Source organism: Oncorhynchus kisutch, linkage group LG12 (genome assembly GCF_002021735.2).
Source record: "Oncorhynchus kisutch isolate 150728-3 linkage group LG12, Okis_V2, whole genome shotgun sequence".
NCBI lineage: Eukaryota > Metazoa > Chordata > Actinopteri > Salmoniformes > Salmonidae > Oncorhynchus > Oncorhynchus kisutch.
In genome coordinates, this window is record NC_034185.2 from 43,472,599 (window position 1) to 43,493,599 (window position 21,001).

The following is a 21,001-nucleotide window of genomic DNA, read 5'->3' on the forward strand; positions in this document are numbered from 1 at the left end:
TTAGGCAAAATTGTGAGTGAGCCCACTCCCTTGGCTGAGAAGCAACCCCACACATGAATGGTCTCAGGATGCTTTACTGTTGGCATGACACAGGACTGATGGTAGCGCTCACCTTGTTTTCTCCGGACAAGCTTTTTTCCGGATGCCCCAAAAATTCGGAAAGGGGATTCGTCAGAGAAAATGACTTTACCCCCGTCCTCAGCAGTCCAATCCCTGTACCTTTTGCAGAATATCAGTGTGTCCCTGATGTTTGTCCTGGAGAGAAGTGGCTTCTTTGCTTCCCTTCTTGACACCAGGCCATCCTCCAAAAGTCTTCGCCTCACTGAGCTTGCAGATGCACTCACACCTGCCTGCTGCAAGCTCTGTACAGGTGGTGCCCCGATTCCGCAGCTGAATCAACTTTAGGAGACGGTCCTGGTGCTTGCTGGAGTTCCTTGGGCGCCCTAGAGCCTTCTTCACAACAATTGAACTGCTCTCCTTGAAGTTTTAGATGATGCGATAAATGGTTGATTTAGGTGCAATCTTACTGGCAGCAATATCCTTGCCTGTGAAGCCCTTTTTGTGAAAAGCAATGACTGCGCGTGTTTCCTTGCAGATAACCATGATTGAGAGAGGAAGAACAATGATTCCAAGCACCACCCTCATTTTGAAGCTTCCAGTCTGTTATTCGAACTCAATCAGCATGACCGAGTGATCTTCAGCCTTGTGCTCATCAACACTCACACTTGTGTTAACGAGAGAATTCAGATTCAGTTCACTTGCATGGCAAAGAGGGACTTTGCAATTAATTGCAATTCATTAGATCACTCTTCATAACATTCTGGAGTATGCAAATTGCCATCATACCAACTGAGGCAGCAGACTTTGTGAAAATGTATATTTGTGTCATTCTCAAAACTTTTGGCCACGTGTGTGTGTGTGTATTTTCAGATTTTATTGAAAGGATGATAGCAGTGGGGAACTATAGAGAGAAGTTGTGTTAAAGGGCATTAGGTCGGGTTCAAACTTATGCCAACATCATAGATGTGTGCCCGCACTAGACCAGCCTGGCCACCAAAACTGATCTTTTAAACTGTTTTCGTGCCTCACTCCATTTCAGGTGAAGCAGACGGTGAACCGAGTGTACCACCAGAACCGCCGGGTCTACGAGAAGAATGTGAGGGCAGCAGCCGCGGATGTCATCTTTAGCAGCAACCCCTCATACATGGAGGTGAAGAATGTGCTCCTGTCCATTGGAAACCTTCCCAAAGAGTTGAACAAGTACATGCTTTCCAAGGTCAAGGACATCCTCCATTTTGAAATGCCTGCCAGGTGGGTGATGGGATTTACCTTTGATTTGATGATTTTTTTGTTATTTTCATTTTATTCAGACTGAAACAGCACTAAATGAGTGGGGAGACTGGCAATTGGGCTGGGATTCGTACCCACACTGGGGTGGTGTATATGTGGTGCAGGCAGTGGTGTTACTTGCTAGACCAGCAGGCACTCATTTTATTTAATTAAAATCCTAAATTGAAGGCAGACATTACTTACAGTGAGCTCCAAAAGTATTGGGACAGTGACACATTTTGTTGTTTTGAAATTATACAATGTTTGAGGTTAAAGTGCAGACTGTCAGTTTTAATTGAGGGTATTAGTTGAACCTTTTAGAAACTACAGCAATGTATGTAATCCCCCCATTTTAGGGGACTTGAGTGTACAAAACATCAAGAATAGACTCATAGCCCCCCACCCCACCATCAGAATAGTCTCAATTCATTGGGGCATTGTCTTTACAAGGTGTCGGAAGCGTTCCACAGGGATGCTGGCCCATGTTGGACTCCAATGCTTTCCACAGTTGTGTCAAGTTGGCTGGATGTCCTTTGGGTGGTTGACCGTTCTTGATACACACGGGAAACTGTTGCACATGAAAAACCCAGCAGCGTTGCAGTTCTTGACACAAACCTGTGCACCTGGCACCTACTAACAGTCCAGTCTCGAGATCACATATTGAGTGTCTCGGTCTTGTGTCGGATACATTTGTACTTGGTCTTGACTCGCTCTCGGACAGTGCGGACTCGTAACTTCTTGCCGAGACCAGCGTAGTAAAAAAAAATGCATAAAACCGCTTTGCCAGGCCAAGTATATACACTCCTTTCTTGAAACAGTATCTTAACAGCCTTTATATCTATTATAGACATGTTTGCGCAGTGGCAAACCTATAGGCCTTCAGTGTGTGACAGGTTTGTGATTCTGAAAGGACAGCAACCGTAATACCAGCGCACTCATGTAGGAGAGTGCACTTTCCTTAAACACAAAGGGCCAGTGGTGTATCCATACTTCTTAATCCCTACTGATGCGTAGTGGGGGTACACGATTGTTCAATTATGTAGTAGAATAGAGAAATCCTGCACAAAGGAGCTTCTGTGATGGTCCAGAGGGTGGTGCTGCCCATCTCATCACCAGAGACACACTGCCGACCCTCCAGAACACCTACAGCACCCGATGTCACAGGAAGTCCAAAAAGATCATCAAGGACATCAACCACCTGAGCCATGGCCTGTTCAACCCGTTATTATCCAGACGGCGAGGTCAGTTCAGATGCATCAAAGCTGGGACTGAGAGACTGAAAAACAGCTTCTATCTCAAGGCCATCAGACTGTTAAATAGCCATCACTAGCCGGCTACCACCCTGTTACTCAACACTGCACCTTAGAGGCTCATGTAAATGTAATTAACTAGAGAGTCGGAGCACCACGAAATAATATTTGTAGAGCTGTTATCTTCTGAATAAACTCTTAAAGACCTAGTAATATTTTACATCAATAGCAGTCAATATTAATCGTCACCTTAATTCAGTCTCTTCTTAAAGTTGTACATTCTTGGTTATCTTCACGAACCCTGGCTAACAAGTTGAATCAGCAATACAAAATTGGGTTTATTTATTTACTAAATACCTAACTAATCACACAGAATTACACATACACATAATGAATCATAACTTGATTACAAATTACATCATAAAGGAAAATGGCCCTAGCGGGCGGAACAGATATGACAGCTTGTTACACAAAAGAAAAGGGGCTGGGTTTGAGTGAAAGAGCGGCAAGACTGAGTAACAAAGGAAGAAACTGTGCTATCGTAAATACAGTATCTTATGCATTCTAAATTACCTCCCATTTGGAAAAGGAAAATGCAATAAATATTTACTCTGAGCTGCACTTCAGTAGGTTGGTGGTAGATGGAAGGCTGAATAAGAGTTCAAAGTTCATACCATTCACAACCAAAACTCACGCTGATGTTGGCTTCGTTCTGTAGTTATTATCTGAACCATTCTGACATCGGACCGTCGTCCTCACATCCTCGGAACAGGAGGTTATATTGTCGTCAAGGCTTTATATAGTGGAGCGAGAAGGCTGTGACTGAAAAGTTTTTTTTATAACCCATGACTCTTCACTGGGGCTGGCCACTGATTGAGCAGAGCCCTAACCTTATGAAAACCCAATTCTCACATTTTAGAAGCTAAAATCACATTTCATCCCATCACAAATCATTTCATATTCAAACATTTAAATTGAACAACAATTCCATGTGAATCCGATAACTCTGATATGTAGACTTTCCACTGTAGACTTTGTCATCTTATCATTGATGAGAATGTCTCAGATGACAACCGAACTGACATCATATTCATTAAGTACCACCGCATATGTTTAATTGGTCGGATTACCAGAATATAGTTAATTTCCCCCCACCTTCTGATGTTCCCAGAATCTCTATGGGGTTTGCAAATGTAACATCAGTAGGGTAGAGAGAGAAAAAAGGGGGGAAGAGGTATTTATGACTGTCATAAACCTACCCCCAGGCCAACGTCATGACAACTACAGTGGGGCAAAAAAGTATTTAGTCAGCCAACAATTGTGCAAGTTCTCCCACTTAAAAGGATGAGAGAGGCCTCTAATTTCCATCATAGGTACACTTCAACTATGACAGACAAAATGGGGGAGAAAAAATCCAGAAAATCACATTGTAGGATTTCTTATGAATTTATTTGCAAATTATGGTGGAAAATAAGTATTTGGTCAATAACAAAAGTTTATCTCAATACTTTGTCATTGCCAACAAAGGGTATATAACAGAGGTCAAACGTTTTCTGTAAGTCTTCGCAAGGTTTTCACACACTGTTGCTGGTATTTTGGCCCATTCCTCCATGCAGATCTCCTCTAGAGCAGTGATGTTTTGGGGCTGTTGCGTGGCAAAACGGACTTTCAACTCCCTTCAAAGATTTTCTATGGGGTTGACATCTGGAGACTGGCTAGGTCACTCCAGGACCTTGAAATGCTTCTTACGAAGCCACTCCTTTGTTGCCCGGGCGGTGTGTTTGGGATCATTGTCATGCTGAAAGACCCAGCCACGTTTCATCTTCAATGCCCTTGCTGACGGAAGGAGGTTTTCACTCAAAATCTCACGATACATGGCCCCATTCATTCTTTCCTTTACACGGATCAGTCGTCCTGGTCCCTTTGCAGAAAAACAGCCCCAAAGCATGATGTTTCCACCCCCATACTTCACAGTAGGTATGATGTTCTTTGGATGCAACTCAGCATTCTTTGTCCTCCAAACCTCCAGTTGAGTTTTTACCAAAAAGTTATATTTTGGTTTCATCTGACCATATGACATTCTCCCAATTTTCTTCTGGATCATCCAAATGCTCCCTAGCAAACTTCAGATGGGCCTGGACATGTACTGGCTTAAGCAGGGGGACACGTCTGGCACTGCAGGATTTGAGTCCCTGGCGGCGTAGTGTGTTACTGATTGTAGGCTTTGTTACTTTGGTCCCAGCTCTCTGCAGGTCATTCACTAGGTCCCCTCGTGTGGTTCTGGGATTTTTGCTCACCGTTCTTGTGATCATTTTGACCCCACGGGGTGAGATCTTGCGTGGAGCCCCAGATCGAGGGAGATTATCAGTGGTCTTGTATGTCTTCCATTTCCTAATAATTGCTCCCACAGTTGATTTCTTCAAACCAAGCTGCTTACCTATTGCAGATTCAGTCTTCCCAGCCTGGTGCAGGTCTACAAGTTTGTTTCTGGTGTCCTTTGACAGCTCTTTGGTCTTGGCCATAGTGGAGTTTGGAGTGTGACAGTTTAAGGTTGTGGACAGGTGTCTTTTATACTGATAAGAAGTTCAAACAGGTGCCATTAATACAGGTAACGAGTGGAGGACAGAGGAGCCTCTTAAAGAAGAAGTTACAGGTATGTGAGAGCTAGAAATCTTGCTTGATTGTAGGTGACCAAATACTTATTTTCCACCATCATTTGCAAATAAATTCATTAAAAATCATACAATGTGATTTTCTGGATTTTTTTCTTCTAATTTTGTCGTCATAGGTGAAGTGTACCTATGATGAAAATTATAGGCTTATCTTTTTAAGTGGGAGAACTTGCACAATTGGTGGCTGACTAAATACTTTTTTGCCCCACTGTATATACATAGACATGGAATCCCTGACCCGTTTATTAATGGAACACTAGTCCCTTTAATAATGTTTACATACTGCTTTACTCATATCATATGTATTGTAATGGATCAGCTAGTCCGAAACATGCTTGCCTGTTTGACATTAATATGTGTCACATATCAATTTGCATTTGGTACATTGGGTCGAGTGTTAGCAGAAACTCACGAAACCCCCGTTTCTCGACCGAGGTAAATTGGGGCCATGTCTTTGCAGATGTAAGTTGTAACGGCAGCTGTTATCTCATTCCATCTTCGTGATTCTTTGCCATATGGTATGCCACGGGCAAAAGCCTCTTGCAACATCTGAGTCGGGGGGTTGTTTTGAGCACTTGACTGTACTTTTTTGGGTGTCATCCATAGACTCTCTCCGTACAGTTTCACATGATTCTTGCGTAGGTGGTAAGAGGTTAATGGTGTTTGAGCCTGTTGTCGATTACCGGCCTGCGTAATATTTTGCAGAGGGTGGTTTTCTGCTCCGTGTCAGACTTTTCATACCCAAACCAAGTCCATGCGACCGACGTAGCCCCTCTTTTAGGTACAAGCTCCATGTCTCCATGCTCTGTGTCACGTTCACTCTCCTCCATGTTTGTTTGTGTTGCAAATTTCTGCAAAGTATTGTTCAATTGACACAAAATATTGCCGTAAAGAGTGGTTTGCGACACATCGAAATAAACGATAGAGCATAATATGAAACGATAGAAAAATGTCTATCGTCACACGATATACAGTTGATGTCAGAAGTTTACATACACTTAGGTTGGAGTCATTCACTCATTTTTCAACCACACAAATTTCTTGTTAACTATAGTTTGCTTTGGCAAGTCGGTTAGGACATCTAATTTGTGCATGACACAAGTATATTTTCCAACAATTGTTTACAGACAGATTATATCACTTATATTTCAATGTATCACAATTCCGGTGGGTCAAAAGTTTACATACACTAAGTTGACTGTGCCTTTAAACAGCTTGGAAAATTCCAGAAAATTATGTCATGGCTTTAGAAGCTTCTGATAGGCTAATTGACATCATTTGAGTCAATTGGAGGTGTACAGTGGATGTATTTCAAGACCTACCTTCAAACTCAGTGCCTCTGCTTGACATCATGGGAAAATCAACAGAAATCAGCCAAGACCTCAGAAAAATCTCCCTCAGTCTGGTTCATCCTTGGGAGCAATTTCCAAATGCCTGAAGATAACACGTTCATCTGTAGAAACAATATTACGCAATTATAAACACCATGGGACCACGCATTATGTGGATATATTGAAGCAACATATCAAGACATCAGTCAAGAAGTTAAAGCTTGGTCGCAAATGGGTCTTCCAAATGGATAATGACCCCAGGCATACCTCCAAAGTCATGGCAAATGGCTTAAGGACAGCAAAGTCAAGGTATTGGAGTGGCTATCACAAAGCCCTGGCCTGAATCCTACAGGAAATTTGTGGGCAGAACTGAAAAAGCGTGTGTGAGCTAGGAGGCTTACAAACCTCACTCAGTTACAGCAGCTCTGTCAGGACGAATGGGCCAAAATTCACCCAACTTATTGTGGGAGCTTGTGGAAGACTACCCAAAACGTTTGACCCATGTTAGCATTGCCTTTCAATTGTTTATCAAAACTTCTGACTGACTGGGAATGTGATCAAAGAAATAAAAGCTGAAATAAATCATTCTCTCTACTATTATTCTGACATTTCACATTCTTAAAATAAAGTGGTGATCCTAACTGACCAAAGACAGGTAATTTTTGCTAGGATTAAATATCAGGCATGAAAAACTGAGTTTAAATGTATTTGGCTAAGGTGTACTTCAACTGTATAGCGTCATATCGCCCAGCCCAACTATTCTATTTTACTGTATTTTAGTCAATGCCACTCCGACATTGCTCGTCCTAATATTTATATATTTCTTAGTTCCATTATTTAACTTTTAGATTTGTGTGTATTGTTGTGAATTGTTAGATACTACTGCACTGTTGGAGCTAGGAACACAAGCATTTCGCTACACCCGCAATAAAATCTGCTCAATATGTGTATGTGACCATTAAAATTTGATTTGATTTTTACACAATCGCAAAACCCATAAAATATATTCACAGTCAGTTAGTGTGGGTGGACCATTTCAAATCATCAGTGATGTGTACACTGAGGAACTTGAAGTTTTCCACCTTCTCTACTGAGGTCTCGTCAACGTGGATAGGGGCGTGCTCCCTCTGCTGTTTCCTGAAGTCCACGATCAGCTCCTTCGTTTTGTTGACGTTGAGGGAGAGGTTATTTTCCTGGCACTGCTCCGCCATGGCCCTCACCACCCCCCTGTAGGCTATCTGGTCATTGTTGGTAGTCAGGCCTACTACTGTTGTAGTTTGCAAACTTGATGAGTGAGTTGGAGACGTGCATGGCCACGCAGTCATGGGTGAACATGGAGTACGAGTGGCGGGCTGAGCACGCACCCTTGTGGGGCCCCTGTGTGGAGGAACAGCGAAGTGGAGATTATGTTTCCTACCTTCACCACCTGGGTGCGACCTCGCACAGGGTGGGGTTCAGACCCAGAGCCCCGAGCTTAATGATGAGCTTGGAGGGTACTATGGTGTTGAAGGCTGAGCTATAGTTAATGAACAGCATTCTGGCGTAGGTATTCCTCTTGTCTAGTTGGGATAGGGCAGTGTGCAGTGCGATGGCAATTGCATCGTCTGTGGATCTATTTGGGCAGTAAGCAAATTGAAGTGGGTCTAGGGTGTCAGGTAAGGTGGAGGTTATATGATCCTTAAATATCCTCTCAAAGAACTTCCTGGTGACAGAAGTGAGTTCTATGGGGCGATAGTCATTTAGTTTAGTTACCTTTGTTCCTGTACCCAATAAAGACATGGTGGACATCTTGAAGCAAGTGGGGACAGCAGACTGGGATAGATAGAGCTTGAATATGTCCGTAAACACTCCGGCCAGCTGGCCTGCACATGCTCTGAGGACGTGGCTAGGGATGCCATCTGGGCTGGCAGCCTTGCAAGGGTTAAACTGCTTAAATGTCTTACTTACCTCAGCCACGGAGAACAAGAGCCCACAGTCCTTAGGAGCAGGCCGCGTCAGTGGCACTGAAAACGGCAAAGAGGGTGTTTAGCTTGTCTGGGAGCAAGACATTGTGTCTGCAACGTGGCTTGTTTTCCCTTTGTAGTCCGTGATTGTCTGTAAACCCTGCCACATAAGTCTCGTGTCGGGGCCGTTGAATTGCAACTCCACTTTGTCTCTGTATGGACGTTTTGCCCGTTTGATTACCTTATGGAGGGAATAACTACACTGTTTGTATTCAGCCATATTCTCAGTCACCTTGCCATGGTTAAATGTGGTGGTTTGTGATTTCAGTTTTGCGCGAATTCTGCCATTTATCCACAGTTTCTGGTATGGGTAGGTTTTAATAAACACAGTGGGAACAACATTCCCTGTACACTTTCAGATGAACTCAGTCACCTTGTTATTCTCTGAGGCTACCCGGAACATATCCCAGTCCACGTGATCAAAACAATCTTGAGGCATGGATTCTGATTGGTCAGACCAGCGTTGAATAGACCTTAATCACACCGTGAGTAGTTAATTATGAAACATACACCCCCGCCCCGGTGAGTTCTTTATTCCTGTCTGCGCAATGAACTGAGAACCCAGCTGGCTGTGTGGATGGGGACAGTATATCCCGAGAGAGCTATGGTTCCGTGAAACAGAGTATGTTGCAGTCCCTGATGTCTCTCCGGAAGGAGATCCTCACCCTGAGCTCGTCTACTTTATTGTCCAGAGACTGAACATTAGCGAGTAATATACTCGGAAGCGGTGGAGGGTGTGCCCGCCACCTGAGTCGCACTAGAACTCCACTCCGAATACATCTTCTTCACCCGCGTCTTAGAGCAGCCTCTGGGATAAGTTCAATTGCTCTGGGGGTTACGAACTCAGGATCCAATTCTTCTGATGGCCTAGCCAATGGCTGAATTAGCTAGCTAGCTAGCTTAATCTCCCCAGAGACCCCCCGGTCTTGGTCTTGACTCAGACTCGATTTGCTCCGGTATTGGTCTTGAATCCGTCTCGCTTTAGGTGGTCTCAAATACAACACTGCCTTCTACCATACCCTGTTCAAAGGCACTTAAATATTTTGTTGCCTATTCACTCTCTGAATGGCACACATACGCAATCCATGTTTCAATTGTCTCAAGGCTTAAACATTATTTTTTAATCTGTCTTCTCCCCTACATCTACACTGATTGTGACATCAATAAAGGATCATAGCTTTAACCTGGATTCACCTGGTCCGTCTATCTCATGAAAAGAGCATAAGCAGCAGCTACTCTTCCTGGGGTCCAGCAAAATTAAGGCAGTTTATACAATTTTAAAAACATTACAATACATTCACAGATTTATTGATTGTGACATCAATAAAGGATCATAGCTTTAACCTGGATTCACCTGGTCCGTCTATCTCATGAAAAGAGCATAAGCAGCAGCTACTCTTCCTGGGGTCCAGCAAAATTAAGGCAGTTTATACAATTTTAAAAACATTACAATACATTCACAGATTCCACAACACTGTGTGCCCTCAGGCCAATACTCCACCACTACCACATACAGTGGGGCAAAAAAGTATTTAGTCAGCCACCAATTGTGCAAGTTCTCCCACTTAAAAAGATGAGAGGCCTGTAATTTTCATCATAGGTACACTTCAACTATGACAGCCAAAATGAGAAAAATATCCTGAAAATCACATTGTAGGATTTTTAATGAATTTATTTGCAAATTATGGTGGAAAATAAGTATTTGGTCACCTACAAACAAGCAAGATTTCTGGCTCTCACAGACCTGTAACTTCTTCTTTAAGAGGCTCCTCTGTCCTCCACTCGTTACCTGTATTAATGGCAGCTGTTTGAACTTGTTATCAGTATAAAAGACACCTGTCCACAACTTCAAACAGTCACACTCCAAACTCCACTATGGCCAAGACCAAAGAGCTGTCAAAGGACACCAGAAACAAAATTGTAGACCTGCACCCGGCTGGGAAGACTGAATCTGCAATAGGTAAGCAGCTTGGTTTGAAGAAATCAACTCTGGGAGCAATTATTAGGAAATGGAAGACATCAAGACCACTGATAATCTCCCTCGATCTGGGGCTCCACGCAAGATCTCACCCCATGGGGTCAAAATGATCACAAGAACGGTGAGCAAAAATCCCAGAACCATACGGGGGGACCTAGTGAATGACCTGCAGAGAGCTGGGACCAAAGTAACAAAGCCTACCATCAGTAACACACTACGCCGCCAGGGACTCAAATCCTGCAGTGCAAGACGTGTCCCCCTGCTTAAGCCAGGCCCGTCTGAAGTTTGCTAGAGAGCATTTGGATGATCCAGAAGAAGATTGGGAGAATGTTATATGGTCAGATGAAACCAAAATATAACTTTTGGGTAAAAACTCAACTCGTCGTGTTTGGAGGACAAAGAATGCTGAGTTGCATCCAAAGAACACCATACCTACTGTGAAGCATGGAGGTGGAAACATCATGCTTTGGGGCTGTTTTTCTGCAAAGGGACCAGGACGACTGGTCCGTGTAAAGGAAAGAATGAATGGGGCCATGTATCGCAAGATTTTGAGTGAAAACCTCCTTCCATCAGCAAGGGCATTGAAGATGAAACGTCTTTCAGCATGACAATGATCCCAAACACACCGCCCGGGCAACGAAGGAGTGGCTTCGTAAGAAGCATTTCAAGGTCCTGGAGTGGCCTAGCCAGTCTCCAGATCTCAACCCCATAGAAAATCTTTGGAGGGAGTTGAAAGTCCAACAGCCCCAAAACATCTCTGCTCTAGAGGAGATCGGCATGGAGGAATGGGCCAAAATACCAGCAACAGTGTGTGAAAACCTTGTGAAGACTTACAGAAAACGTTTGACCTCTGCCATTGCCAACAAAGGGTATATAACAAAGTATTGAGAAACTTTTGTTATTGACCAAATACTTATTTTCCACCATAATTTGCAAATAAATTCATAAAAAATCCTACAATGTGATTTTCTGGATTTTTTTTCTCATTTTGTCTGTCATAGTTTAAGTGTACCTATGATGAAAATTAAGAAAAAATTAATTTTTAAGTGGGAGAACTTGCACAATTGGTGGTTGACTAAATACGTTTTTGCACCACTGTATCTACAGTACAAAATCCATGTATAGTGTGTTTGTGTATGCGTGTTTGTGTGCCAATGTTTGTGTTGCTTATTGTTGTCTTGTGTATTGAAGTCGTCAAAAGTTTAGTATTTGGTCCCATATTCCTAGCACACAATGATTGCATCAAGCTTGTGACTCTACAAACATGTTGGATACATTTGCTGGATGTTTCATATTATTTTGTGCCCAATAGATATAGGTAAATGTATTTTGTCATTTTGAAGTCACTTTTAAATAAGAATACAATATGTTTCTAAACACTTCTACGTTAATGTAGATTCTAGCGTGATTACGCATAATCTTGAATGAATCGTGAATAATGATGAGTGCGTTAGTTATGGACGCACAAATATCATACCCCAAAGACATAACCGCTCACCATTACAATAAAAGGGGAGGTTAGCATTTTTGGGAGGTATGATATTTATGCCTCTAACTTTCTCAGTCATCATTATAATTCATTCAGAATTATCTGTAATCATGCTAGCATCCACATTAATGTAGAAGTATTATATTCTTATTTACAATAAAAGTGACTCCGAAATGACACAATGCATTATTTACCATTTCATTTCTATTGGTCACTCCAATTTCCAGCAAAATTCTACGGCAAGCCATGAAGGACATGATCTCCCACAACTATGACCGCTTCTCCAAGGTTGGGTCATCCTCTGCTTTCTCTGGCTTCATGGCACGTAAGTGGCCCCCTCCACCTTTCTCCTGTTCAATATAAATGAAAAACTAAGGATTTTTTTGTACATTTGAAAGAATAATCAATACAGCTATGTGATATAATCATATATGGATCAATTTCATAGTCTTGTTGATTAGTCATTGCTGCCATGAGACACAGTCACAGGTTCCATTTTATGTACTGTATAATTATATTTATCACTAAATCAACTTCCTGCAGGTACCGCTGATGCCACTACCACCTACAGTCTGGACATTCTGTACTCTGGCTCTGGGGTCCTCAGGAGGAGCAACATGAACATCTACGGAGCCAGTAATGGCGCCCTGCTACATGGCCTCCAGGTAATGAGAATTAATTTGTGAATTGATAATGAAGAAATTATTATATTTACAGTGCCTTCATAAAGTATTCCAGGGTTCTCACAAGGTGTTTGAGGTGCTTAAAGTACTTGAGTTTGGCTCTCTGAAATTCAAGTACTGGAATACCTTTTCTCAAGTTTGTAGTTGAAAATACTTTAATTAAAACAAGAAGAGAACAGGAAAATATCAAACATGTTAATATGAGATATGATCTAATTTACATGCAGACTGGTTGCCAGGCGAGCTCACTCATTCCACCCACACTGTTGCCAGGCAGCTACAGAACTGACTGATTAGGCGCAACAAAGGTCAATTGGATAGCTAAAATGCCGGGCAAATGTAGCTATTATAAAGAATAATTCTTCCTGGCAAGATATTTATGTTTATGAATGGGGTTTGCCAGACCAAACCAGGTGGAGGGTAAACACCATTTACGTACCTTGTTTATTTGTGAAAAAGCGTTTACGCACCTTTTTATTCAGTTAATTATCGTTTACCCATTTATTATTGCGTTCCCAGCATTGATCGATGCTCAGGAGGCTTCTTGATCTGAGTGCTAATCATGCCTACCTCTGCGAACAAGTGGAATCATGAGTAATTCATGTATGCTCGTTATGTTTGCCTTTTCCCCCAGAATTGGCTTGTTGGCAGCGCATTAATTCACTACTCTGTCCAACGGGAAACTCCGCCCAGGACATAGAAAGGTGAAACAAACTAGCTCACCAGAGACCTACAGTAGCAAGTGGCAGAGAGACGCAATTGACAGTCAGAATTTTCTAAACATCCCTCGTCTCCTGCCGTGTCAACAGATATCCCCCAAACAAAAACCCCCTGACACTTGGAGAATGAGTGTACAACTGGTAAATAGTCACAGATATTTCAGTCAACTAGGCATCTCAAGGGCTGGCTATTAGCCAGGTATCTAGCGCTAACTATACTGAACAAAAGTATCAACATGTAACAATTTTCAACAATTTCAAGAATTTTACAGTTCATATAAGGAAATCAGTCAATTGAAATACGTCTGTTAGGCTCTAATCTATGGATTTCACATGACTGCGCAGGTGCCCAGCCATGGGTGGGCCTGGGAGGGCATAGGCCCACCCACTGGGGAGCCAATCAGAATACTTTTTTCCCCACAAAAGGGCTTTATTACAGACAGAAATACTCCCCAGTTTCATCAGCTGTCCGGGTGGCTGGTCTTAGACAATCCCGCAGGTGAAGAAGCCGGATATGGAGATCCCTTGACTTTTTCCGCATTTTGTTGTTACAAAGTGGGATTAAAATTAATTTAATTGTCTAAAAAAGACATAAAAAAATTACCCCCTTTTTTCTCCCCAATTTTGTGGTATCCAATTGGTAGTAGTTAGTCTTGTCTCATCGTTGTAACTCCCATACGGACTCGGGAGAGGCTAAGGTTGAGAGCCATGCGTCCTCCGAAACACAACCTAACCAAGCCGCACTGCTTTTTGACACAATGCCCATCCGACCCGGAAGCCAGCCGCACCAATGTGTCAGAGGAAACACCGTACACCTGGCGACCTGGTCAGCGTGCACTGCGCCCGGCCTGCCACAGGAGTCGCTAGTGCGCAATGAGACAAGGATATCCCTGCCAGCCAAACCCTCCCTAACCCGGACGAAGCTGGGCCAATTGTGTGCCGCCCCATGGGCCTCCCTGTCACGGCTGGTTGTGACAGAGCCTGGGCTCAAACCCAGAATCTCGCCACCCGGGAGGCCTAATTGTAATTTTTTGTCAATGATCTACAAAAGACTGTCAAAGTGGGGGGAAGGGGGATTCTAACATTTGTAAACAAAGAAATAATATGAAAAATAAAACACTAATATATCTTTATTAGATAAGTATTCAACCCCCTGAGTCAGTACACATTAGAATCACCTATGGCAGTGATTACAGCTGTGGGTCTTTCTGGATAAGTCTCGAAGAGCTTTCCACACCTGGATTGTACAACATTTTCCAATTTATTATTTTCAAAGTTCATGTTGGTTGTTGATCATTGCTAGACAACCATTTTCAGCTCTTGCCATTAGATTTTGAAGCAGATTTATGTCCAAATGTAACTTAGCCACTCAAGAACATTCACTATCTTTTTGGTAAGCAACTCCATTGGAGATTTGACCTTTTTAAGTGTTTTAGGTTATTGTCCTGCTGAAAGGTGAATTCCATCTTCCAGTGTCTGGTGGAAAGGTTTCCCCCTCAAACCAGGTTTCCCTCTAGGAAAATGCAGTGTCTGACAGTTTTTATTCTTTTTGGAATAGAAATATTCCAAAACATGCATCCTGTATGCAACAAGGCACGAAAGTAATACTGCAAAAAAAACTGCAAAGGAATACACTTTTTTGGCCTAACTGCAAATGTATGGGGGAAACAAAACACATCACTGAGTAACTGCCTCATTTTCAAACATGGTGGTGGCTGCATCATGTTATGGGTATGCTTGACATCGGCAAATACTGTGAAGGTTTTTAGGATAAAAAGAAAAGCGATGGTGCTAAGGACAGGCAAAATCCTAGAGGAAAATCTGCTTCAGTCTGCTTTACACCAAACACTGCAAGAGGAATTTATCTTTCAAAAGGACAATAACCTACAACACAAGGCCACATCTACATTGGAGTTGCCAAGAAGACAGTGAATGTTCCTGAGTGGCCAAGCTACAGTTTTGACTTGAATCTGCTTGAAAATCTATGGCAAGACTTGAACATTGCTGTCAAGCCATGATCCCCAACATCTTGGCAGAGTTTGAATAATTTAAAAAAGAATAGGGCAAATATTGGTGTGCAATGCTCTTAGAGACTCACAGCTGTCATCGCTGCCAAATAAGTGATTCTAACATGTATTGACTCAGAGGTGAATACTTATCTAAGGAACATAAGTGTTTTATGTTCAAATAATTTGTAAAAAAAAATATATAATTCTTTCTTTCACTTTGACATTAGAGTATTTTCTGTAGATCATTGGCAACAAAAAAAAGAAACCTTTGTAACACAATAAAATGTGAAGAAATCCAAAGGGGGGGGAATACTTATGATACCCACTGTACATCTAATCATGTAGAAGAGCAGAAGCTAAGATTTTGCACGCTCTTAGGTTAAGTTTGCCGTAGGTACAGCTTATTTTATTGGAGAACATGCTAAACTGATCCAAGATCAGTATTTAGGGGCAACTTCACCTTAGAATGGAGGATGAACCAACCAACAGTGCCGACTTGATGACAGTTAGGATCTGACTGCCATATTTGATCTCTCGCTGTCCAGGTGGCAATTGAGGCCCAAGGCATGGAGTCCCTGATCGCGGCCAAGCCGGACGAAGGCGAGGAGGACCTGGAGTCCTTCGCTGGGATGTCGGCTCTGCTTTTCGACGTCCAGCTGCGGCCTGTGACCTTCTTCAAGGGCTACAGTGACCTCATGTCCAAGATGTTCTCCATGTCCGGCGAGCCCATGAACGTGGTAAAGGGCCTGATCCTGCTCACTGACCACTCTCAGGTTGGCACCCTTAAATCAATTAATCAACTAATCAGTCAATCCATCAATCAAACTTTATTTAAAGTGTATTTTTTTAATGACACCACACAAATTAAATGTTCTACTGTATCATATAAAGTCGCTGATATCTCAGAATTTTTTTACTATTTTCTTCATATAGACTCAATTAAACTATTATAGGTGTTGGTATCCGCCTAGGCCACATTTGAGTTGTCAGTGCCTTCTTCAGCCACCTGGTTTCAAACCATTCTGACACTAGCACTCACTGGCCCGGACGGGCAAGCAGCTATTGTGATTTTACTCCTGTTTTCTCATTCTCTCTTTCAGGTCATACAGCTTCAGTCTGGGCTGAAGGCCAATGCCGAGTTCCAGGGTGGCTTGGCCATCGACATCTCAGGAGGCATGGAGGTCAGCCTGTGGTACAGGGAGTCAAAGACCAGCGTCAACAACAGGTAGGGAACCTGGGTTCAATAGTGATGGGCAGGATGATAACAGAAACACTTTTTCAATTTGATCATTCTTCTTATATGTTGCCTGATTGTACTCAGTCATGCTTATCATTGGATAGTTTTTAATAATCATCGCACGATAATGACAAAAGGTTTTTGGTGGGCTCAGATTAGAGAAATAGGCCAAAATTCAATCCAATGCGTGTTATAGAACAACTGAATTTTAAAGATAAGTTATGCTTAAGCCGACATGCTCAACATTTACAAACTCAATTGGTAATACACGATTGACAATGGTGAGGATTGACGTTAAGGATTGATCTAAAAATGACGACTGATTCATTTCATACACTGATTCATAGAGCATGTTCGCGAATGGTGACGTGACTATTCTTGTCTCATCAGATATATGTGAAGGTGACATTTCATTCAGCTCTAGATTAGAGTAGTTGACTGATTGATGCTTCCTGTTAATGCAAACACAATAGCCATTTCAACCAGAGAATATCAATCAATCAAATGTATTTATGAAGCCATTTTCACATCAGGAAATGTCACAAAGTGCTGTACAGAAACCCAGCCTAAAACCACAAACAGCAGGCAATGCATATGAAGAATAACAGTGGCTAGGAAAAACTCCCTAGAAAGGCGAGAACCGAGGGAGAAACCTAGAGAGGAACCAGGCTCTGAGGGGTGGCCAGTCCTCTTCTGGCAGTGCCGGGTGAAGATTATAACAGTACATGGCCAAGATGTTCAAATGTTCATAGATGACCAGCAGGGTCAGATAATAATAATCAGTGGTTGTAGAGGGTGCAACAGGACAGCACCTCAGGAGTAAATGTCAGTTGGCTTTTCATAGCCGACCATTCAGCAGTAGAGAGAGAGTCCAAAACAGCAGGTCCGGGACAAGGTAGCACATCCAGTGAACAGGTCAGGGTTCCATAGCCGCAGGCAGAACAGTTGAAACTAGCCAGGAGGAGAGGAGAGAGGGAATACATAAATTCACACAGGACACCGGATGAGACAGGAGAAATACTCCAGATATAAGACTGATCCTAGCCTCCCGACACACAAACTATTGCAGCATAAATACTGGAGGCTGAGACAGGAGCAGTCGGGAGACACTGTGGCCCTGTCTGACGATACTCCCGGACAGGGCCAAACAGGCAGGATTTCACCCACTTTGCCAAAGCACAGCCCCCACACCACTAGAGGGATATCTTCAACCACCAACCTACTACAAGGCCATGTATAGCCCACAAAGATCTCAGCCATGGCACAAAGGCGAGGGGGGCGCCAACCCGGACAGGAAGATCACATCAGTGACTCAACCCGCTCAAGTGATTCATGGAAGAGCACCAGTAAGCCAGTGACTCAGCCCCCATAATAGGGTTTGAGGCAGAGAATCCCAGTGGAGAGAGGGGAACCGGCCAGGCAGAGACAGCAAGGGCGGTTCGTCGCTCCAGTGCCTTTCTGTTCACCTTCACACCCCTGGGCCAGACTACACTCAATCATAGTACCTACCGAAGAGATGAAGCTTCAATAAAGACTTAAAGTCAAGACCGAGTCTACGTCTCTTACATGGATAGGCAGAACATTCCATAAAAATGGAGCTCTATATGAGAAAGCCCTGCCTCCAGCTGTTTGCTTAGAAATTCTAGGACAGTAAGGAGGTCTGCGTCTTGTGACCGTAGCGTACGTGTAGGTATGTACGGCAGGACAAATTGGAAAGTTAGGTAGGAGCAAGCCCATGTAAATGCTTTGTAGGTTAGCAGTAAAACCTTGAAATCAGCCCTAGCTTTAACAGGAAGCCAGTGTAGAGAGACTAGCACTGGAGTAATTTGATCACATTTTCCGCCGTGTTTAGCACTAACTGAAGTTTATTTAGTGCTTTATCCGGGTAGCCAGACAGTAGAGCATTGCAGTAGTCTAATCTAGAAGTGACAAAAGCATGGATACATTTTTCTGCATCATTTTTGTACAGAAAGTTTTTGATTTTTGCAATGTTACGAAAATGGAAAAAAGCTGAAATATTCTTTGTAAGTCAAAAGAGAGATCTGATTCCATAGTAACGCCGAGGTCCTTCAGTTCTATTCGAGACTAATGTACAACCATCAAGATTAATTGTCAGATCCAACAAAATATCTCTTTGTTTCTTGGGACCTAGGACTAGCATTTCTGTTTTGTCTAAGTTTTTGTCTAAGTCTGAAACATAGGCTTCCAGGGAGGAGAATTTGGGGGCTTCACCATGTTTCATCGAAATGTACAGCTGTGTATCGTCCGCAAAGCAGTGAAAGTTAGCATTATGTTTCCGAATGACATCACCAAGAGGTAAAATATATAGTGAAAACAATAGTGGACCTGAAACTGAACCTTGAGGAACACCGAAATTTACAGTTGATTTGTCAGAGGACAAACCATTCACAGAGACAAACTGATATCTTTCGACAGATAATATCTAAACCAGGCCAGAACTTGTCCGTGTAGACATATTTGGGTTTACAATCCCTCCAAAAGAATGTGGTGATCGATGGTATCAAAAGCAGCGCTAAGGTCTAGGAGCTTGGTCTGACGCCATTAAAAGGTAATTTACCACCTTTATGAGTGCAATCTCAGTGCAATAATGGGGTCTAAAACCAGACTAAAGCATTTCGTATTAAATTGATTGTCTTCGGGAAGGTAGTGAGTTGTTGCGCAACAGCTTTTTTTTTTAAGAAATTGAGAGGAATGGGAGATTCGATATAGGCCGATAGTTTTTTAATATTTTCTGGCTCAAGGTTTGGCTTTTTCAAGAGAGGCTTTATTACTGCCACTTTTAGTGAGTTTGGTACACATCCGGTGGATAGGGAAGCGCTTTTTATGTTCAAAATAGGAGAGGCCAAGTACAGGAAGCTGCTCTTTCAGTAGTTTAGTTGGAATAGGGTCCAGTATGCAGCTTGAAGGTTTAGAGGCCAAGAGATATAGGATTCAAAAACTTGAGTGTCTCCCTTGATCTTAGGTCCTGGCATTGTTTTGCAGACTCAGGACAACTAAGCTTTGGAGAAATACGCAGATTTAAAGAGGAGTCTGTAATTTGCTTTCTAATGATCATGATCTGTGGCAGTGAGTAGGTCCGGAGACATGTTGGACAAAACCCACTGAGTCGATGATGGCTCCAAAAGCCTTTTGGAGTGGGTCTGTGGACTTTCCCATGAAATTTGCTATCGTAAATGTTAGGAACACCTCTGCCTTTGCGGGATGCATGGGGGATATGGTCCCTAGTGTAACCTCATTTAACACAGTCAATTCATCATGCAGCACCCCTCCAGCTAGGATGGAGTTCGTCACTCCTCAGCAGGCCAGGCTTGGTCCTGTTTGAGGGTGAGTCCCAGAAAGAGGGCCAAATATCTACAAATTCTATCTTTTGGGAGGGGCAGAAAACAGTTTTCAACCAGCGATTGAGTTGTGAGACTGCTGTAGAGCTCATCACTCGCCCTAACTGATCAAGTAGATAAATATGTGACATCATCCAGTGATAAAATGGAGATGGAATTGTTAGAATCTAGATGGGTGCTTTACAGTTCCAAGGCTTTACAGGAATCAGGGACCATATTCATAAAGGGCCGGATTTTAGTAAATGTACACCTTTTCCTTCACACGCCTTTCCTGCGCACTTCTCAGAAGTTGGTATTCAGACTTACCTGGTGTGTAGTAACAGGCTTGGTAGGCTTGGTTCCCTTTTGTGCGCCGAATCAATTTGAACACTCCCGCTGGCCAACAGATTTTCTCTTGGAGTTTTCATTCAATAGGTTTTTCAGTACATTTATCTAAAGCCATCCCTTTAAATTTGGTGTACCTTTTTAAATTAGAATTTTCTCGACAGACTCAGTAGAATATATGGCGAGATCGGTTCAGAGTATTAGGGATCAATGAAAGAAAACCATGTAAATACACGCATATTCTTGTCCTTTTCAGCACCAATTGGTTGATGAAAGAAATACTCTGATCTTGTATATCACTTAGGGTTAGGAAAGTATTTATGAATAATACACCAAAAAAATTTGGAGAGTCTGTTACGCACAAAATATATTGGTGATTCATCCTGAAAGTTGGCATATTCAATTGTTAAATCCCTGAAATATTGGAAGGTGAGAAAAGTGTACAATTGGGGTTGAACAGTAGATGTAAAAATCTACCCTAATAATTTTCACCAATCATGGAACTGTGATGAAGACGGTCCAGTCATCGTGAGCCAAGCTCCAGGTTTTAACTGCTGGTCTGCATTCCAGAATGATTAAAATAGGCTACATGTCCCAAATTATTGCACAACTTGTAAT

The 21,001-nt window shown here is 42.6% G+C and overlaps 1 protein-coding gene across 1 annotated transcript in view; it reads left to right on the forward strand.

The window, feature by feature from the left end:
• LOC109901026 (microsomal triglyceride transfer protein-like) overlaps nucleotides 1-21,001 on the forward strand; it is a 43,247-nt gene that overhangs the window by 14,689 nt on the left and 7,557 nt on the right. The window contains exons 11-15 of the mRNA XM_020497004.2: nucleotides 1,100-1,311; nucleotides 12,280-12,377; nucleotides 12,596-12,717; nucleotides 16,009-16,236; nucleotides 16,564-16,688. Of these exons, the coding sequence (XP_020352593.1) occupies nucleotides 1,100-1,311; nucleotides 12,280-12,377; nucleotides 12,596-12,717; nucleotides 16,009-16,236; nucleotides 16,564-16,688 (785 nt within the window). The remainder of the gene's footprint in view (nucleotides 1-1,099; nucleotides 1,312-12,279; nucleotides 12,378-12,595; nucleotides 12,718-16,008; nucleotides 16,237-16,563; nucleotides 16,689-21,001) is intronic.